This window comes from Aplidium turbinatum, chromosome 17 (genome assembly GCF_918807975.1).
Source record: "Aplidium turbinatum chromosome 17, kaAplTurb1.1, whole genome shotgun sequence".
NCBI lineage: Eukaryota > Metazoa > Chordata > Ascidiacea > Aplousobranchia > Polyclinidae > Aplidium > Aplidium turbinatum.
The window spans coordinates 16,081,739-16,097,919 of NC_137488.1; the positions used below are offsets into that span (position 1 = coordinate 16,081,739).

The 16,181-nt window shown below is 36.3% G+C and overlaps 1 protein-coding gene across 2 annotated transcripts; it reads left to right on the forward strand.

The window, feature by feature from the left end:
* Positions 1–2,938: 2,938 nt before the first annotated feature.
* Positions 2,939–14,757, forward strand: LOC145786928 (uncharacterized). 2 transcript variants are annotated; one of them, XM_082598669.1, is made up of 14 exons: positions 2,939–3,243; positions 4,108–4,176; positions 4,529–4,675; positions 7,445–7,517; positions 7,788–7,931; positions 8,968–9,074; positions 9,526–9,603; positions 9,982–10,112; positions 10,619–10,751; positions 10,935–11,158; positions 11,573–11,662; positions 12,100–12,203; positions 12,731–12,834; positions 13,078–14,757. In XM_082598669.1, exons 3-14 carry the CDS (start codon positions 4,598–4,600, stop codon positions 13,258–13,260), a joined length of 1,449 nt encoding a protein of 482 aa, XP_082454795.1. In that variant the 5' UTR covers positions 2,939–3,243; positions 4,108–4,176; positions 4,529–4,597; the 3' UTR covers positions 13,261–14,757. The 2 variants fall into 2 exon arrangements, with proteins under 2 accessions (XP_082454795.1, XP_082454794.1); XM_082598668.1 differs by lacking the exon at positions 4,108–4,176.
* The last annotated feature ends 1,424 nt before the right edge of the window (positions 14,758–16,181 follow it).

The window sequence follows — 16,181 nt, forward strand, 5'->3', positions numbered from 1 at the left end:
TTATTCCATCCATTAGATGCCGCTGAATGGAGAGCAGTCCTTAACGTGCGTTGCTCAAGCGCACACCCGGAGAATCGAACCAGCGCCGCTATTGATCTTGAAGTTTCTTCGTTCCAGAAGTGACGCGCTAACCAATTGAGCTATCGAATATGTTTTAGCATTTCACATACGCTGTAGTTTTTTACTTCAAAACATGTTGTAAACTTTAAGCATTTGCTCTGTTGACAATAAAACTTGTTAACTTACTTCTGTCCCAATAGCTCAGTTGGTTAGCATATGAGTGACTTCATGAACAAAGAAGCTTCAAGATCAAACGGCACTGGTTGGACTCTTGGGGTGTTAACACATGCTAAGGACTGGGTGCAACCTAGTTCATACCCTGAACAGTTCGTACCCTCAGTTCGTACCCTGAAAAGATCGAGAGAAAAAATTAAAAAAAGTCGAAGTCGCTGATTGCAGTTTAATAGCACAAAGCCGAACTCGCTGATCGGAGTTTCGCAAACAAACTCGAGGGTTTGGGTTAGCGGAAACTGCGGAAAAATTAAACTGCGGAAAAATATTTGAGGAAACTGCAATCAGCGAGGGTTAGAGCATAGATTACTCTATGGTTACGGTAAAGGTTGGCGGAAACTGCGGGAAAATGTTTGCAGAAACTGCGATCAGCGAGGGTTAGGGTTAGAGAGCATACATTACTCCATTGTTAGAGTTAGGGCCGAGTTAGGGTAAGCGGAAACTGCAGTTAGCGGAAAAATGTTTCTCTGACCCTAACCTTCGCTGATCGCGGAAACTGCGATCAGCGAAGGTTAGGGTTAGAGCATAGAATACGCTATGGTTAGAGTTAGGAAAAGGTTAGCAAAACTGCGGGAAAATGTTTGCGGAAACTGCGATCAGCGAGGGTTAAAGCATAGGTTACTCTATGGTTAGAGACTTAGAGTTAGGGTAAGGGTTAGCGAAACTTAAACTGGATATCAAACCTCAATCGTCTTAGGCTACTGTGTGATGTGCAGTCTAACCATAGAAAGAGCTCAACACCTGCTCTCCTGGGCCACATTGAAACGGGCTTTTGCCTGAGGATGGGTTTCTTTTATGTCCGGTTTTCTTTCTCCATCCTATTATTATTATTATGACTGCTCATCCACATCAATATTGGAACTGGCAAATTCAATCCACAACACTTTTCATTAGGCTGTCATTCATTACTACATGTGTGCTTCTTTCTGTTTTTGTTTTATTTTTTGCTATTTTTTTTTGGGGGGGTTTTGTGGCCATGCTAACTACTGATATATAGCCTACTACATAATTTTTCATTCAGGCACGTTTTAAACCTTTCAAGGTTTTGCCACGTTCGTTAACGTGCTGGTAGGTTTATATCGATTTTTGTAGTTAGTATCTTTTTCGTCCCGGACGCGTTAATGACGAAAAATAAAATGATTGATTGATTGAAAACTACGGAAAAATGTTTGCGGAAACTGCGATCAGTGAAGGTTAGGGTCAGAGCATAGATTAGTCTATGGTTAGAGTTAGGGTTAGCGGAAACTGAGGAAAAATGTTTGCGGAAACTGCGATCAGCGACTTCCGCTTTTTTTAATTTTTTCTTTCGATCTTTTCAGGGTCCGAACTGAGGGTACGAACTGTTCAGGGTACGAACTAGGTTGCATCCCTAAGGACTGCTCTCCATTCGGCAGCACCAAATAGATGAAATAATTCCCTGGTAACAACACTTCGACAATTAGAAACTTAACTCTGTCAATCCCGGCCCTGCATCAAAAGCCTCTCCAAGTAAGCAAAACGACCAGGAATGATCTATAAAGGTTTGTCAGTCAGAAGATAAAGATTCAAAACCAACCAAACTAAAATTCAAGGTTTTGCCATCTTTACCCCTTCATTAACGAGCTAGTAGGCCTGTATCGACTATTGTAGACTTTAGTAGTATCTTTTTCGTCCCGGACGAGTTAATGACGAAAAATAAAATGAATGAAACCAAAAAAACACAACTTTATTCAACTTATCCTACATTCTACTTGCAGTATTCGATAATTCAATCTGAAATCAAGACAATGCTGCTTTCCTCGTCTTGAAATTGCTGCAGAACTCGAAATTTATGAACATGAACGCGGCAGATGTTAGCCTGGTGCCTAGTTGAGTTCAGATATCAAAATAGACTAATAGAGATCTGCTTAATACTCATCTGCTGGTTCGCGCTTCCACCATGCTGTTTAGAGTTTCCTAATAATATTCTGAGTTTCTTTGTCACTAATTCAGAACTGGTAGGCAAAATTAAGGAAAAAAAGTGCGCAATATTTTTTGTTGTTCTAAAATTACTATATAGATACTTTTAAATTAAAAAACACCAAATCCTTTCTACGTTTTTCAATTGAAAAGTTTCGTTTCACTTTGCACGAAATTGATTTTGAGACTTTTTGTCATCGAACTGAGCAGTTCTGCATAGGCTACTTGTAGAGCAGGCATGGGCAAACTACGGCCCGCGGGCCAAATAGCGGCAGGTCAAAAGGCGGGCCAAATAGTTTTAATGGCTTGAACTCGAATTTTCGTCGTTTATAAATTCAGGTGCTTCAGGTGGGGAGGAATAGACAACTTTGTTTGATGCAAATACAATAAAAAAAATGCAGTAATCCAATGTAAATGTTTGTCACTAACTGTATCTATGCAATGTCTAACCTGATCTGGTCTATCTAACCTGGTCTATCTAACCTGATCTATGCAATGTTTTTTCTAAATAGAGCCTGTATTGCCAAAGCAAAGACATGCGTGCTTTGTTGACATGCATAATCACGTGATGCAAAAAACGTGTTTGTCACGTGACCCATCAGCTGTTTTGGTGTATTTTATTTCATCACTTTGGCCGTTGTGAAATAAGAAGTGACTTTGGAATATAAACAAACGTTACATGGTTACTGATCAAGTCAGCTGTTGCAGAGTAGAGAACGCTATGTTTTTCACCATAACAATTCTTGATCGAAAAATAGCTTGGTGTAATTACTGACGCCGCTGAAAGGAAGATTAGAAACAATTTTGAACAACAAAGCATTACTAGCCCAGAGGCATTGGGCATTGTCAATCATTTGTTTGTACTACAGATTCCATTCAGTGGTGTGAAGCTGAATTGTCACCAATCTAAACTAGTCTTTGCATATTTTGTGACCTAGACTGAAACGCCTAGTCCCAGTGCCATTTTGTAAAAGTGTCTTCTTGGAAAATTTACAGACTTAAAGCTCAATTATGGTAAGTTTATGCTAAATACGGTATGCCATCGCAAACTTTTCATGAAGTCTTCATTAATTTTTAGTTTTTAATGGCATGTTGCAAATTACTAAAACAATAATGGTCTCCATTTCAAGCAATGTGCACATTTTGCAGCCTGTCATGGTTTACAAACAGCTAAACCAATAGTGGTCACCATTTCAATCAATGTGCACATTGTGCAGCCTGTCATAGTTTGCAGAGGAAAACTTCCTTTTGCACCTTAAATTACCAAGAGTGTTTTAGTGGGAGTAGGTTAATGCTGTTGACTATGAACAAATTGCATGTGGTGGTGGAAAAGTAGCCTATATAGTTGATGTGCTATGTGCAACCATTTTTTTCAAGGACCTCTGAAAATCGTATTAGTGAACTTAAACAGTTAGGCCTACTCTGTTTTTATTAGAAGGATATTTGCGTCCCAATACCACTGTCATAATGGTGGAAAATTCTGCGCGATCCGCCTAATAAAACAATCCGTAAAAATGTGCGGTCAATAATGTGATGACAGCAACAACACGTGAACTCTCATAAAAGCATTTCTGATTGACATATTGAATTTTATGCCACTTAAAAGTGAGGATGCCATTTTTTATTTATTTTTTTGTGAAAAATGGAGTTTTTTTTAAAAAACGCAATTTGAAAATCAAAAAAACAAGTCACATAATTAGCAAAAAATAGTAAGACTTACACAAGTTGTAATAACATTATTGATCAACAAACTTTTAATTTTTTTTCTGTCAAATAATTTTCAATTGCAAAATACTTACAAATTTGTGAAGTGGATTGCAATTATGCCGACTTGGTTATATTGTTGATTAGTTTCATAACTGAACTTATTCTTTCCAGGGTGGCAACCAACTAGTAGACCGTATGGTCGTTTCGTTGTCTCCCTATCAATAACAAAACCTAAACATTGTATGTATTATTGTTTTATGTCACTTTTGTGTTGTGTTTTTTGATAAATAAACAATTGCACATGGACCCCATACTTAATTACTTGTGTACTATATGTATTCTTTAAACTACTTTGCTTCCAGTTTAGCAAATCAAAACAAAATCAAAGACATTTTTAATAATTAAAAATGATCTGTTATTTAACTATGAGCATAAGCGTCGTTTGTTCCAGGAGATCTCACAAATAGTTTGTATTTTCATGGTTTATGAAATCAAGCATCATAAAAAGTAAATGCTTAGTTCTAAATTAGCAATTATAACTTATAAGCCTCCAACTTTTAAGCTAGACTTATTTAGTCATTTCTTCATGTAGGTGGGAAGAACAAATTTTGCTAATCTAGTCAAGGTGTACTCATCTCGTAAAGCTCATGATGGAAAAATTATGTTTGGAGAATGGTGCTCTTTTTCTGATTTGGATAATTTTAATTCGGACTATTTAATAACCAGTCTGTCTGCTCAGGTAAGACACATGGTTTAATAAAAATAAAGTAAAAGGTATAATAATGACCAGGCTTTCATCTAGGTCAGTGGTTTTTAACCAAGGTACAGCAGACCCCAAGGGATCTACAAACGTTTTTTAAATGTTTAGCGTAGTTGTGAACGTTTGAGTTATCCTTGTGTATGTCAGCTGTGAGAGAATTCTGACCATTGTTGTACGAACAGTTTATGTGTCGCATATATAAGAATAATGTTTTTAGAATAATGCGTAATTTACATGAACAGGAAAATATTCATGTGTGTAAGTGAAAACATTTGATGCCTTAATATACAGCGATTCTTAAAATTTTCTGGATGTGTGACGCACCCAGCTGTAACAGTTTCCATAATTTTGATTAGTTTGTATCTCCAGCTTTCATTCGTTTTGCGGTGAAGTGAATCAGAATGATGCAATGTGGTTGTTAATTCATATAATCAATTGCTACAGTTTTGAAATAGGCTAATGAGTTCGATTGTGCATGTCAAAGGATAATAATACCTGTAAGCATTCTATTACCATAAAAAAGTTAAGACACGAAATTGAATCATTGTATCTTACAAATTTGAAATGACTCGAGAACCTCTGCCTGAATACAAAAGTCACTATTTTTTGTTTATTTCCATTTCTGTATGATCCTTAATAGCACATTGATCATTTAACTACGGTATGCATTTCAGTGTGAAATATGTTTTTAGTTATGGCTTGCAAATGCAGATGAGGTGTTAGCTTAGCTTATAAAAGGCTTCATTGCTACTATAAGTAATCTGTTGAGTGGTAATATTAGAAACAAAGGGCGAATATCATCATTGTATTGTGAAAATGTTGTGCTTCAGACATGCCTACACCCTACATGTTGTCAGTTATGACATCTTCGTTAAGCTACTCTTTATTCAAGTAACAACATATGCCTTGCAAAGAAACTGAACTTCCTCTCTTATTTTGCTTCAAATGAGCCTAGTTTTCATCCCGAAACATCAGGGTCAACCAGTTGTCTGCGGCAACTCTGGTCTGCTTTCGATCAATTGCTAGAAAATGCATTTTTAAGATTTCAATGTATATAATGTTTTTCAATAGAAGCTAACCTTTAATTGTAACAATATTTATGTAAACAATATATTTATGCAGCGACTTTGAAATTTATTTTTACACACCGACTTTATTACCGGTGTAACGGTCCAGGAGTTACTGCGGTCTGAAAGTTACCGTAACTTCTGGACCACGTATACGAGGTCTGAAAGTTACTGCCAGTCCAGAAGTTACTAGAACAGGATTGTCAGATTTGACGCTTGCAGCAGATTTGTATAAATGATTTCAACATTGGAAACATGTTGAACTTGAAGACTTATCCACCATAGCATCTTAACAACATGGTTTACAGCAGAAACGTAATTGGGAATGAAGCGAAAATAAGATGAAAGTTAAAAGATGAGTTTTGTTCCAGAAATTGTTGCTGTATTGGAATGAAATTTTAATGTGTAACCTAACAAGTTACGTAGGCTATCATTTTAACCTGATTTGTTTGTATTTTCATTTGCGGTTGTGTCCGTGCCTTACGTGTGTTGGCAAATAAATTTGCATGGGAAGGTGATTGACTAGATGACCACTTAGCCTATAGTCTTTTGCTATCATCCTGATTGTGCTATGATGCAATGCAACCTACGATTCACAATGCAGGCTAGTGTTATGAGTGTTTTATTGACTCGTTGTATACAACAACAGCGTCATATAGCCTATAGGCTATATGGCGCTGTTGAAACAAATAATTTAATTGATTATCGCTCCAAACATTTCAAAGTTTGAATCGTGGCGGCTATACGTGAATCGGTGGCATTTAATAAGCTACAGGCCTTAATATATCGTGCAAAGTTTGCATTTGAAGGCTGACTAGTTATAGCCGCTGGTCTTGAGTTGTAGTTGACAAACATAGTCTGTGACTGTGAGTGACTATATTTTATATATTTCATGAAAGTTAAAACCAAAGTTTTCTAGTGAATGAAGCACTGAGCCTATTTTTGGTCTGGTTTTTCATAACTACCGTTTTGAAGAAATATAAAGTAACTTAGGCTACATGTAAGCGGTAAGCCAACCGGTAGTCAAATCGCCATCAACCTTCTGTGAGTAGGCTATCACAGTCTCACACGCGGGAAAGGCTTTAACTTTAACGAAAGTGTTGAACAGTTTGAGATTCCAATGAATTTCCGTTGGACTCCCATCGAAAACACGTGGCACGAAACTTAGGCTAAAGTCAAGAATAATGGTTTCGTGGTGATCGAGAATATTTATCCTTGTGATTCATCTTTCGCATATTTGCAGAGGGTTTAATCTACTGACCAAGTGAAGTTTCAGTCCATTTACAAGTTTTCCCAAACAAATTTCGAAAAAGCACACCCACTTACAATAGCAGTAACTTTTGGACTGCTTCTGCGGCGTTGCAGTCTGGAAGTTCCTGTCAGTCCAAAAGTTACAAGGAGTGCCCGGCGTTTTCGTAATCGATAGAAAAGCGAAAATTGTTTTAACTAAGTGTAATAAATTCATTGCACTTAAACTAATGCAAGCTTTTCAATTAACATTACAAAATACTTATAATTATTAATCTGACCTTTTGAGAGGTTAAAAATTTAATTATTTTTTAAAACAAAATTAAATAAAATTTAAATGAAATATTTGGCAACTCTTGTAACTTTTGGCCTGCAGTAACTCTTGGAATGCTACACCGGTACTGTTTTATAAATTTTAAAAATATTTGAACAGGTTGGTAAAAACGTTCCCTTTGTTTGGACTTTACCTGACATGAGATGCAAACCTGAAGAAATTCCACTTGTAGGTATGGTACATATATATATTGTATTAAACCATTTTTATTGTTATATTTTTAAAGTAAATGTTCTCTGCTTTTATTGTGCTATTATTTCCATGTATATTTTTATCAAAAATTTTCTTTCAAATGTCATTCTAATATGTATATACTTGTACATTGTATTTAAAGCTAAACTAATCACATTGACTGCAAATCAAGTTAAATATTAATTGTATTATTACTGCACATCAGCAATACTACAGTACCAAAATTGATGCAGAAATTTATTGGGTTTAGCACTCCGTCAAGCTGAATCAATTTTCAACTTGAGTCAACTGATGTTTGCATTGTACCATGGGTCAGTGTCTGCTTGTACCTTCTTGGATTTACAGCATAACCGCCCTCCAAGAGACATAAGAAAGCATGGTTTCAACAAATTAGGTTAGTACTTATTATTATAATTTTCAGAATGTTGGTCAAAAATCTATCATTAAAAGGTCATGGTGTCTGACAATGCAAGTATGTTCATCAATCTGGATTGAAGTGAATACAAGTGTATGTATGTGTTTATTCAAACAAGTTCACATGTTACAAGAATTTGAACATAAATTGTTTTAATATTGTGGGACTATGTTTGCACAATAGTAATTTAAGAAGCGCCAGATCTGTGGACTCGAACCCCCTTTTTTTACCAAACCAAAAAATAATACACCTTCAACTTACTCAAAAACAGTCAGCCAAGTTGCTTTATTTAGTAATCTCAAAAAAGAACAGATTCATTGTAGATCTTCTGCAGCACAAATGTAGTGGAAGTTGAAACAGAAATTTATTTTTAGGTTTATGTTGTTTTCGCAATTCTATTTAAAGGATTCTATGAGTGAAAAGATGTGAGCATATTTGAGTAGGCTACGGTAAATAAATTTTTCTATCATTTTGGTGGGAAAATTTTAGATGCAAAGGAGTTGATTTACTGAGCTTAACTACAAATGTTTCTTTCAGTGGAGCTACACTATGAGTACACTATGCTTCTGAATAAGAATATTTCCAAAAGTCATAAAGCAACTTTATGAAACATGGTTTTCGCACATAAGTTTAATGTAAATTATGTTTACATGAAATTCTGACACACGAAATTATTTATGACAAACGATCTTGTATAAAACTATCAGGGTCTTTTGGTTAAGACAGGCAAGATCAGACTCTACAACAAGGGTGGCCAGCTTTTGTGCCACCCGTGACAACATTCAAAATATGAAGTGAAGTTCACTTAGTTTTATGTTATTGAATGAGCATCGTTGCGGCCTGCCTCTGCAGTCTGCACACTGTTTCATTAGGACCGCACATGTAAAAAGGTTGCCCATTCCTGCTATAGATTGCATACATCAACACTTGCTATTCTGTACCGATGTGTTATACTGTAGAGGGCAAGGTCGGTTGCCCCTCTTGCTTCAGTATAACATAGTGTTTTATGTGACAGATCACTGCAGCATTCAGTCAGGCTCAGTATTCAGGCAAGCTTTGCATACCTTATGCTGGAGTATAACAGAAAGTGGAGGTCTTCCAGTTATATTTTCAATGATGAAAGTGAGCATTATTTTGTTGAGCATGTCGAAAGGAAATTGTTAGAGAATGAATAGGACGTTTCAGGATTTCTCACACTAATGTGCTTTGTAATGTTAAAAAAGCCTTTTCTAGCATTTTATCAAAAGCATTTTATGAATGTCATTTGAGTATGATATTAGCCAACCTAAAATACAAACTTGCTTCAGCTAGATATTTTTTTGGAGGGAGGCGATTTCAACATAACACAATGATGTGTCAGCCTATACATTAATCCGACCTTGCAAAAATATCATGAATGCAGTTACTTTCTATGTTTTAGTGGGGCAATTGCTCCCCTGGATCTGCTACTTGCCGAGATGCCACGAATAAACAGTGAAAGGTTGTGGCTATGAAAACTTGGAAAGAATGGTGGAGAAAATTGTGCAAAACTTTGCATACCGTAACCTTTTTATTAATGTTGCTGTTTCCACAGAACCCTGTTCTTCCAATCATCCGACAAAAATGTTTGGATGCACTAACCAATGTCCTGTGTGTTGATAACATCGAAAAGGTTGGTGACTGTTGGGCCTATTGTAATAAAAATATATTGCCCTAAAACATCATTATTAGCGTGTACCTTTATGTAGTGTAGGTAAGAATAATCGTCAAAGTTTAGTTTTTTACTAGGATATCTGATGTTTATAAAATGCAAAGTAATACAAAATTTTTTTAAGCAATAAACCAACTTGATTCAGCAGCTAGGTTATGTTATGGATTATTTAAATACACAATTGTGCATAATAGATTTCCAAACTATATTAAATTGTATGACGCAGTTACAGGTCGTAGCACAGTCTCGCGGGGTTTTAGCCGTACTCTTGAGTCTGAACAACTTTAATTAATTTTTCTGTAGTTCCTTTGTAGAAATATAGCGATTTCACTGTTGTAGGTTGTACTGGAGAGGCAACCTTGGTTTTTGGAGAAGCTAATAAACATGGTTTCCACTGGGGATTTACAGTGCGACATGGTGCCTGCTATAAGTGTGTTAGATCGCCTTGTAGTTGTCATTCTCTCCGAAAAGTAAGAAGCTGCTAGCTTTTAAGTTTTGCATATTATTAAATTATTTGTAAATTTGTGTAACCATTCACTTTGTATTGAATAGAAAGTAAAAAAATCTGCATTTTAATTTAATTTGCGGTACATTAATTTTTTTAAAGTATGTTTATTTGTTTCAGCTTGAAATAATTGGCTCGTGATCATGTTAAATTCGTGTTATTTACTTGTAACTTTAAAACCTACATCACATGTATACATATTTCAAACCATCTTAATTTAACTTTTTTCCATTGTTGGTTTTGGTTTTGTTATCACATCGTGTTTGTATTTACGTACAAATAATGAAAAAGATTCTATTTGAATTTGATTCTATTTGAATAAGAACTGAAGATGCTCATTATGTAGCGAAATATATATTCTTTTTAAACATGAGGCTGGTTGAACTTTATTTTAATAATTCTCAAACAAAATAATGAAAATTAATGAATAAAACATTCTGAGTGAAATTTATCCATTTATGTCATGCATAGGATGAAAGAGCCCTACAAGCAGTTGATGACATATAAGTTCTTGAATATTTGCTTATCGCGCTTGCAATGCCCTGCTTTTTCCTCCTCAAGTTTACATCTACATTTTGTAAAGTTCCAAACCATAGCTATGCAGGTAGGCACAATCACGCAGGTTTAGTATTTTGATTCATTGCACCTTACAACTATGCAATAAATTGAAGCTCAAACGTGTTCATATACTGACAAAAATCTTTTTTGCTCACAATCATAGCAAATGCAAAATGTTTGTCAGCAAAACCAATCTTTCATGTCTTTCTAAGCGCTGTTTATTTTCCAGGCTATAGCCTTACTGTGTGCTGATGAGCAATCAATCACCTGGCCGAAAGAAGTTCAGGAAAGTGTTTTCATGTACTGTTTCCGTTCCGTGTTGCTCTGGAATACAGATCAACCTCCCAGCGATCCCATATGGCACCAATCAGAGAGCTTTTATCGCAGCATGAGTTTTAGCAGCAGCGCTTTGCTATTTTCATTCGTGGTACTGGTCCACTCTGTTATTAAGTGGTAAGAAAAATATTTTAAACTGTCGTTTGCTGGTCTTCTTGAACGCGATGGACGGTGCGTTTTTCTAATTTTAATTAAGCTAAACTACCACATATTGATGTTGCATGTAATATGCTGCATTTATTCCAACGTTTTGTCAGTGGGACACCACTGTACTTTTTCCAACAAGCATGTATGTTTTGCACATTGTACTTTGACTGGGGTTTTTCGGGACTTGAAAAACATTTTTTCGATATCCTTATTGACTGGGATACGTTTACACTTGACGGTAGCATCATGATTTAAATCAGATGCCTGGTAAATAGTTTCCTTGTTATCTGAAGTTGCTTTGTTTAAAAGTTATTTTTATGGTCATCTGACTTGGCGTTTTCGAGCTGCTTTTACATTTGTTAAGTGAGTGATCTTGTTTTTAAGGTCGCATGTGTTTGACTTTTTACAAAGCCAAGCTCTTGCATTCAAGTACCAACTTTCAAAATTGATGACATTACAAGGACTCACCACTTTGTAAGTAATCTAGTGCTAGTTGCAGCTCACCTGTTGAATTTTATGGCTGAGTAAACATTTTCTGGTCGGTTAGCTTTCATGTCACAGTAGACGGTTCACACAGATTAACCACAACAATAGACCAAACTTATAACACTGTTTCCTTTGATGAACTTCTCCATTTCTTTTATCATAATGAAACTCGTTTAGCGTGATATTGTAGCCCTGAGCATGGACTGCCAACCCAATCCATCGCGAGGTGTTCTGAGGAAGACTTCTCCCTCGACAGACAGGCCACACCCCATCAACATGAAGATTAATTCATGGCCTGTAATCAAAATTGTTTATTGAAAATGACCATCCATATGTCGTGAATGAACCGACACAGAAATTCGTGATTCTTATTTCATAAAATGTCTAATCGATTTCAGTTATATTCTTTTCATTTTGCTATGCAGTGATGCCAGTTCTGACCCAAACTGTCCAGTCATAATGAATGCAGTTCAGTGGTTGTGGGACCGACTTTACACTGGAGATTCTGTCACTCTGCACAACGTTAAAGGTATCAAGACTAGTAATAACCAGTTGTGTTTTAGCTTTATAAACTTGCGATTTAGAAGTTAGTAGTTAGTCTCAGATTTCAAAAATATCAAATTAAGTTCGCTGTATTTTCGTTTTTAAAATCTGATTCGATTGATTGCGAAAGTATTCATTCTTGGACTTGAAACGCTTTGGCATCGTATATAACATACTTTTTTCAGTATTCGCATAGAGCCTCACTGTGAGATTGCGATTTCAAGCAAAGAAATCAATCGTTGTTTCCCTGGCAACAATGCACAGAAAAATAGCTTTACATACAGTAGTCCCCTAATGATAGTTCCGTACCGTGATGTATCAGTATGTAAGGTGCTTATAGCCAGGTTTTAACGTTTTAACGTTCGCGTTTTGTCGCTTCTACCTTTTTCTCGACCTTTGCTATGTTGACGTGTATTGTTTTTGATATGATGGTCAGAAATAAAAACAACTGAACTGAACTGAAGTATTCCTTTGTTTAACAAAACATATTGATTAACGAGTACATTTCTTCAGACACAACTGGATTATCTTCACCTGTGCTCGAACCACTGCCTGAACTATGCGAGAGAGTTTTACGACTTTGCTCACACAACAACTGCTCTAGAAGAGAGTCTTCGGTAAGATGATTAACATTTTGCTCGGAAACATCCAACATAACAACAAAGTAGCCGAGTAAATTTTCTGCAGCTGAAACGAAATGTTGGTAACTGAAAGAAATGATTTTCTTCAGACCTTTAATACTTTAAATCAATAACTTGTTTGTAAATTATTTTTACAAACAATTTCTTCGTCGTTGTGTAACTTACTATTTCTTTGAGGTAATGTGCTTTCTGTTTTTTAATACTAACATGGTTTTACAGGTTGGAAAATGGGAGGTGTGTAAGAGCTGTGGTATCACATGCTACTGCAGTGAACAATGTCGCATCAATCACTCTGTCTCTGGGCACGAGCCCGATATGTGCAAGTTCCTGGCAATGCGACACTCTGACGAAGATGAAAGTTTGAGCGATGAAGAGCGTTCTTCTGCAGTAACTTTTCAATGAACCAGTTGCTGTTACGCTTTTCTGAAGCATTTGTAGATCACTTTTATTTAAATTCAAGATTTCAAGGCATTCTGATTTTTATACTGCTTCTCGAAGCAATCAAGCTTTATGTGAGAGGTCTGGAGATTATTTTCCTGTTTTTCAGCTTGTTGTGTAACTTTCCCAAGAAACTTTGCTGTATTGTTGTACAATAATGTGCGTCACTCATAAGTTTATTTATTGTTGAAAATTATATTTCTAAACATATTTTACTATCTTCTGCATTACTTGTTCTTTCAGTGGTGACAGCGACTTTTGTAGACCAAGCTAGGAACTTTGTAACTCGTTCATTTTTAACCACTGCTATGACTTCGGTTAATTTTTATCCATGTTTACAAAAAAATTGCAGGTTCCAATTTTTGATTTTTACTAACTTTTATTTTTCATATTCATTTCAACTTTATTTTGAACCGAAAATATCTGAAAATACAGGATGCCACAATTGCATGGCGTAAGCATAGTTTCCAATCTTTGCAGTACAATATGCCTACTACTAAATCAACCCTGCGTTTTCTGCCTTGATTTTGCTTTATTCAAAATTTGATGAATTCCATTCATGAAGAGCATGAAGAGAGATTGACAGTTTTACCAAAACAACAGTTGTAGGTGATTAGAGATCATAATATAAGGAACATGTGAAAACACTACTGCAAGCCTGTGAAAACAAATGGTCCTTTTTAATGTCACTCGGCTGCCGAACGCAGTGTTGATTGTCTTGTAAAATGTATTTTCAATCTCAGTTATTTTGATTAATTCTATTTGAAATGGCTATGTTTTGGGCTATATAAAGGATACACAGTTACACACTGTAGTGTAATAGTCCTGTTTTAATCCGGTGAAGTCCCCGTTACTGAGGGTGGCCGGTTCTACCTCTACGTGCCCCAATCGCCTTCATACCCTGCCTCCACATCGATCTGTCTAACGCGTCCTCTCTTGTCAAACCCACTTTGCTACCTTCCTCCTCAACTTGTCTTTTCAACATTTTTTTTGTGTCTTCCTTGTTTCCTGTGACAATCCACTCGCAACTGCGCGCTCTTGTCAGAATATCATCTTCATCCCTTTTCAAAACATGCCCATACCACCACACTGTGAAAACCTCTGTGTGATTTCTCTTGCATATGTGCCGTGTTAGTTGAGAAAGCTACTTCATGGCTGTAACTTGACCCTATGTTCATAACCCCAACAAGTTCCGGACCCAATGCTGACTTTCGAACCTGAACGAAATATCTTACTCGTTTACGATTTTATGCCGAAACACGCTAAATTTCACTTGAAGTGTTTTTATATGTTTTCTTAAAAGTTTTTTCTTCTATTTATTGTATAGGTCTTTCTACTTATCAAATCTATACGAAAAGTTTGTTTAGCTGCGTATTTTCAGTATTTCGTTAGACACTGTGCCTTTCTGATTTTTATTCGGTTGCTTTATTTATGAAAAATACATTCTATATTCTTGTGCAAGTTGTTTTGACATGCATTTCTTTAATCGCCTATGCCGTAGACCATTTTTGATGGCATGAAAGGGAAAGTTGTAAAATCCATTTAAAAACAGCAATTAGTTAATCGCTTGATCATCAGATCCCTCCAATCAAACGTCAAGCCACGAAATGAGACTATTTGTGAGCAAATGCTGAACAATTTTTAGCCTACATTGCAGAAAAAGTAAATAATTTTACTGGTTTACGTTTTCGTTTAAGTAAAGGTAACTTTAAATAACTTCCCTCATGTTTAGTTTCTTCACCCCGTCAGCTCAAGGGGCTAGTTAAGCGCCGGACTCTAGATCAAACGGCGCTGGTTCGGCTTTCGGGGTGTGCGCTTGAACAAGGCATTTCAAGATTGTTTTCCATTCAGCAGCACCTTCAACTTCCATTCAACCACCTAGTGGATGGAATAATTCTCCGGTAACAATATTTCAACAATCGGAAACTTCACTCGGCTAACTAGGTAAATCTCGGTAACGGGCCTGCGTCAAAAGCCTTTACCAAGAATAATTTTGGCTAATAAAACTATAGCCTAAATATAGACTATGTTGTTTTTTTCATTTTTTTGTAACAGATTCTTTTTTTTATTTTCCATTTATATCTTAAATTTTTCTGAAGGTGTTGCGACCGTGCCAAATTTCTCAACTCAATAACTTACTTCGGTCACAAGCACGCTTTAACGTTCGCGTTTTATCGCTTCTACCTTTTTCTCGACCTTTGCTATGTTGACGTGTATTGTTTTTGATTGATGGTCAGAAATAAAAAAAACAACTGAACTGAATTTATCAAGGCTTTGCCGTCAGTCCAAAGATAAAGATTCAAAACCAATCAAACATATTTTGCAGAGTCGTCGGCGTGTTGTATGCTTTAATTTGAAGTAAGATTGAATTGATAGATGACCCTGATAACAGCAGACCGCTCCTGATGTGATGATTAGCCTACTTCAATGGCGAGAGTTAACTGAGGAATCTCAGTTCTTTTAATTTCGTGAGTTTGGATTGTTGATAGACGATGAATGAACAGAAGGCCTTAGGACGTAGCCTATTGTGACAGTTGATGGCATGGACATAAAATTCGGAGGTCGAACGAGGCTGCATTTGACAAACAAATCCTGATGCGAATTGACAAATGATGCGATGAATGTCACAACATAGTAGGCTAATTGGTAGGCCCAGAGATGTACGTATACGCCGCAAATTCTACGCCGCAGACTTGCGACGTAGACTTTTTGTTTCCGCTAACGCTTGCGGCCACATTTTTTTGGATAGTTTGCGCTTGAGGCTACGCCGTAAAGTTTTCGCGGTTTTTTAGCGCATAGCGTCAACGCATACTTTTTAATGTATTTTTTTTGCTACAACACGCCAATTCCTTCCAGCGCTGCAGTGGAAAGAATGTTTTCAATGA

Coding starts and splice junctions, on each gene's coding strand:
- LOC145786928 (XM_082598668.1), top strand. Junction 11,159..11,572: donor GTCCACTCTGTTATTAAGTG/GTAAGAAAAATA, acceptor CTTGTTTTTAAG/GTCGCATGTGTTTGACTTTT. Junction 11,663..12,099: donor TTACAAGGACTCACCACTTT/GTAAGTAATCTA, acceptor TTTGCTATGCAG/TGATGCCAGTTCTGACCCAA.